General features: G+C 36.3%; 1 protein-coding gene across 1 annotated transcript; it reads right to left on the bottom strand.

Annotated features, from left to right (window-relative positions):
* Window positions 1-396: 396 nt before the first annotated feature.
* LOC116907050 (olfactory receptor 7G3-like) lies at window positions 397-1,341 on the bottom strand. Its single transcript, XM_032910005.1, has one exon. The coding sequence runs from the start codon at window positions 1,333-1,335 to the stop codon at window positions 397-399; it is 939 nt and encodes a 312-aa protein (XP_032765896.1). The 5' UTR covers window positions 1,336-1,341.
* Between the last annotated feature and the right edge of the window lie 2,671 nt (window positions 1,342-4,012).

Here is a 4,012-nt window from a genome sequence, read left to right as displayed (position 1 = left end):
AATAATATCGCACACATACTCTTGTCATGACACACAATAGAACAAACTTCAGTTGCAAAGATTTGATACCTTAAATGAATGTGCATATATGTATGCACATCTACATACATAAATATATATATATATGTATATATATATTCATTATATCTACTCCACAGTTTAATCAATGTATCATGTACTGGTAAAGCATAGTACAGGGACTAATTTAATATTATCTGTATAAATAAGTAAAAAGGATAGTTAAAGTTGTCAAAGGATACTTAACTAAATATGCGACAGATACAATTTACATTCAAATACAAACCATAGTTGTCATGGTTCACCATTTGATGTACAGTTTCATGCCCCAAAACCTGAATCTCTTAATATTAATACTTCATCACTTCAGGTGGCACATTAAAGGGGAGCTGTTATTCGAGAGATGAGTTTTTTGAAAGCCTCAACCATGTCCTTATTTCTCAAGCTATATATAAAAGGATTCATAATGGGAGTGACCACAGTGTACATCACAGAGGCTATTGCACTCTTTCTAGTGCTATGAGTGCCAGCAGAACTCAGATAAACACCAAAACCTGTACCATAGAACAAGATAACCACTACTAAGTGTGAAGCACATGTGGAGAAAACTTTATATTTTCCTGCAGCTGATGGAATTTTCAAAACAGAGGAAATAATTCTAGTATAAGAATAAATTATACCAGACAGTGGAAGAACACCCAACAGACTTGTCACCAAATACACCAGAATATTATTGATTAGAATATTGGAACATGCAAGCTTGAGAATATGAGCCAGTTCACAAAAAAAGTGAGGAATTTCCACCTTTGTGCAGAATGACAGGCGCAGTGCCATCAAAGTGTGGAGCAAAGCATCTAGAATGCTTATCAAGAAGGACAACAAAAGCAGCACACCACAGAATTTGGGATTCATGATGACAGTGTACCTCAGTGGATGACAGATAGCCACAAACCTATCATATGCCATCATTACCAGAATTCCATTTTCCAATCCTGCAAAAGCTAAAACAAAGCAGATTTGAGTGAGGCAGCCTACATAACTAATGGAGCTGATCTGAGCCTGAATATTCACCAACATTTTTGGTATGGTGGTGGTGGTAAAACAGACGTCAATGAAAGACAAGTTGGAAATGAAGAAGTACATAGGTGTATGGAGGTTGGAATCAAAAGCAGTAGCCAGTATTATGAGAATGTTCCCAAACACTGTGATCAGATATATGGATAGAAAGACTCCAAATAAGACAGACTGTAGTTCTTGGTTATCTGATAGTCCCATAAGATGAAATTCTGTAGGGTCTGAAAAGTTTCCTCTCTTCATGATGTTGATGATGCTAAGAAAGAGCATTATGGGAATAGTGTGAAAATGGCTGGTTTATGTTCTATGCCATAGAGAAAGATTATTTTTCATGCATCTTTTTCTAGCACCTCCTTTCCTTACTTTGTATTTTCTTCAATATTTACTACTTTTCATTGTTTTTCTCTATGCTTTTAATTTTCAAATTGTTACAGAGTAATTGTTCCTATATTTGAAGAATATTGTATATGTTACATATTTATATATTTATGTGATAATTTTATGGTGACAATATTTGTACTGATTAAGTTTAATAATGAGAAATTAGCTTAACCAACACATAACACGTTTACTGTTCTGTTTTGACAAACACATTAAAATGTAATTACTATTAAATACATAGATTATTTTTATTTTTTGGAGTCTGACACTAAGGCCAGTTTATTTTAGTCATATTTAAGTCCAGTACAATTGAGGGGAGGAGTTTCCTGGTAAGAATTATTCAGATCCCATGCTCACAATAAAACTTAAGGCATGGCCTCATCAAAATTCTTTTGCAAAGTACATATGATCTCCATCACATAGGTGGGTTATGTATCTTTTTAAAAATAGTTTTATTTTTCTTGGATATTTTATGTATTTTCATTTCAAATTTGAATTCCATTTCAAATTCTATCCCCTCTCCCCATAGCCCATGCCCCTGCTTCAATGAGGATGCTCCCATTCGCTCCCACCCATTCCAACCTCAACTCCCTGGCATTACCCTACATTGCAGAAACGAGCGTTCACAGAACCCAGGGCTTTTCCTCCCATTGATGCTGGACAATGAAATCCTCTGGGAGTTTCCCACTCTGTAGACCTTGGCTGACCTAGAAGTCATTATGTAGATTGGGCTACCCTGTACCTATAGAGATCAACTAGCATTTCCTCTGTAGTGCTGATATTAAAAGTGTGTATCACCATACTCTGTTTTAATGGATTTTTTGAGACAGTCTTCCTTTGTAGTCAGTCTCCTTCTCTGTATCTCATGACTACATGTAAGTCTGGAAGGATATATTTCTGGATGACCTTAAAGTCTGGTTGCAACTGTTCCTCTCTCTTTATGGCCCAAGAAATGAGATTATTTGCCACCTTAGATAGCCTGAAAATTTCTTCTGACAAATAGTAACTATAGCTATTTGGAGATACAAAATACTGTTTTGATAAAATGAATCATAATGTAGAGGTCAAACTTGGTGTTGATAAAATAGATAACCCAGATATTAAAATATCTGCCACCGAATACAGAACATTCATTTGTTTAGAAGCAATGAAAATTCTATTTTTTTAGGTATTTGAAGTTGCACAACTTCATTTTTTATACAGAATATGATGTAGTATATGATTTTGGCCAATTTCCCACTAATTGTATATTCTAAGCTGAAATAAGTTCTGCTTCAATCACCTACTGGGTAGATTTTCAGACACATATCCACTCTCATAATTGAATTTTGGTAAATGTGTTTGAAAATTTCATTTGCTAACTGAATGAATTCAGGTATTATTACATATGTATAGCAAGATAGGACACATTGTCATATCCTTACTCTGGTTTCAAGCAAATGGTATTAGACAAATGTAGCAGAAAAGGGGACTCAGTAGTTAGCAGGACTTGCTGCTATTCCTAAGCATTTAAGTTTTTTTCTTAATCCAATTTTTGTAGCTCCAGTTCCAGGGTATTTTAAAGATTATGAGACTTTTACAACTATTTTAAAAGTTGTAACAATTTTAGAGGGTATAACATAATCTTTGGACCAAATGCCACTTGTCTCATTTCTTTTTTTCAGAAATAATATTTTTTCATCATGGTCATTTTTAGTTTATTTTCTAGGACTACACTTAAGCTAAAACTGTAATATTAGGCAAATGTTCCAAAGATGACACAACCCAAAAGCACAAACTATTTACTGTCAACTTATGATTTAATTTCATTGACCTGATGTTAAGAAATTGGTCAGACCGAAGCCCAAAGTTCAGGCAAATATTCTTGAATAAATGCCAGCTACACATTTTAATTTTTTCTTGATCACAGAGTAAAAATTAGCATGTATAAAGATAATTAGTACACCTTTATAATGTACTAATCCCATGTGAGAGAAAGCTGAACTCTAAGAAGTGTGGAAAATTCTGAGAGCCCAGGGTATACCTCCACTTCTGGTCACATTCCCGGAACAAGAGGAATCTGCCTGGAGCCCTTAGGTCACATGAACCTAGAAGCAGTCAGGAACAGGATCCTTCTGGTGTCTGCCTATGTCCAGAGCTGAAAGTCTGTCTCCAAGAGCTCTGATACACATGAGATAAGAGGGAAGACCACCAATTCTGCTCCGAGGCACCCAGCTGGACCATCAGGACACAGGAACCCATGAGCAGTCTGGGACAGAGTCCTTTCTGTTTCTCCTTGTGTCCAGAGCTGACCCGGTCCCACAGCTCTCTGTATTCAAATCCCATGAGGCAGAGAGCTAGACTCTCAGAAGTGTAAACAATTCTGAGAGCTCAGGGAAGACCACAACTTCTGTTCCCATTCCTGTCCCAAGAGGAACCTGCCTAGAGCACTGCAGACACAGGAACATAGGAGCAATCATGAACAGGAAACTTCCCTGAAAGCCAGTATTAAGGAGCTCTGACACACGTGAGATCAGAGGTAAGACCACTACTTCTGCTC

This window comes from Rattus rattus, chromosome 8 (genome assembly GCF_011064425.1).
Source record: "Rattus rattus isolate New Zealand chromosome 8, Rrattus_CSIRO_v1, whole genome shotgun sequence".
NCBI lineage: Eukaryota > Metazoa > Chordata > Mammalia > Rodentia > Muridae > Rattus > Rattus rattus.
Note: the sequence above shows the minus strand (reverse complement) of the source record. Positions and strands in the feature narration are given on the sequence as shown.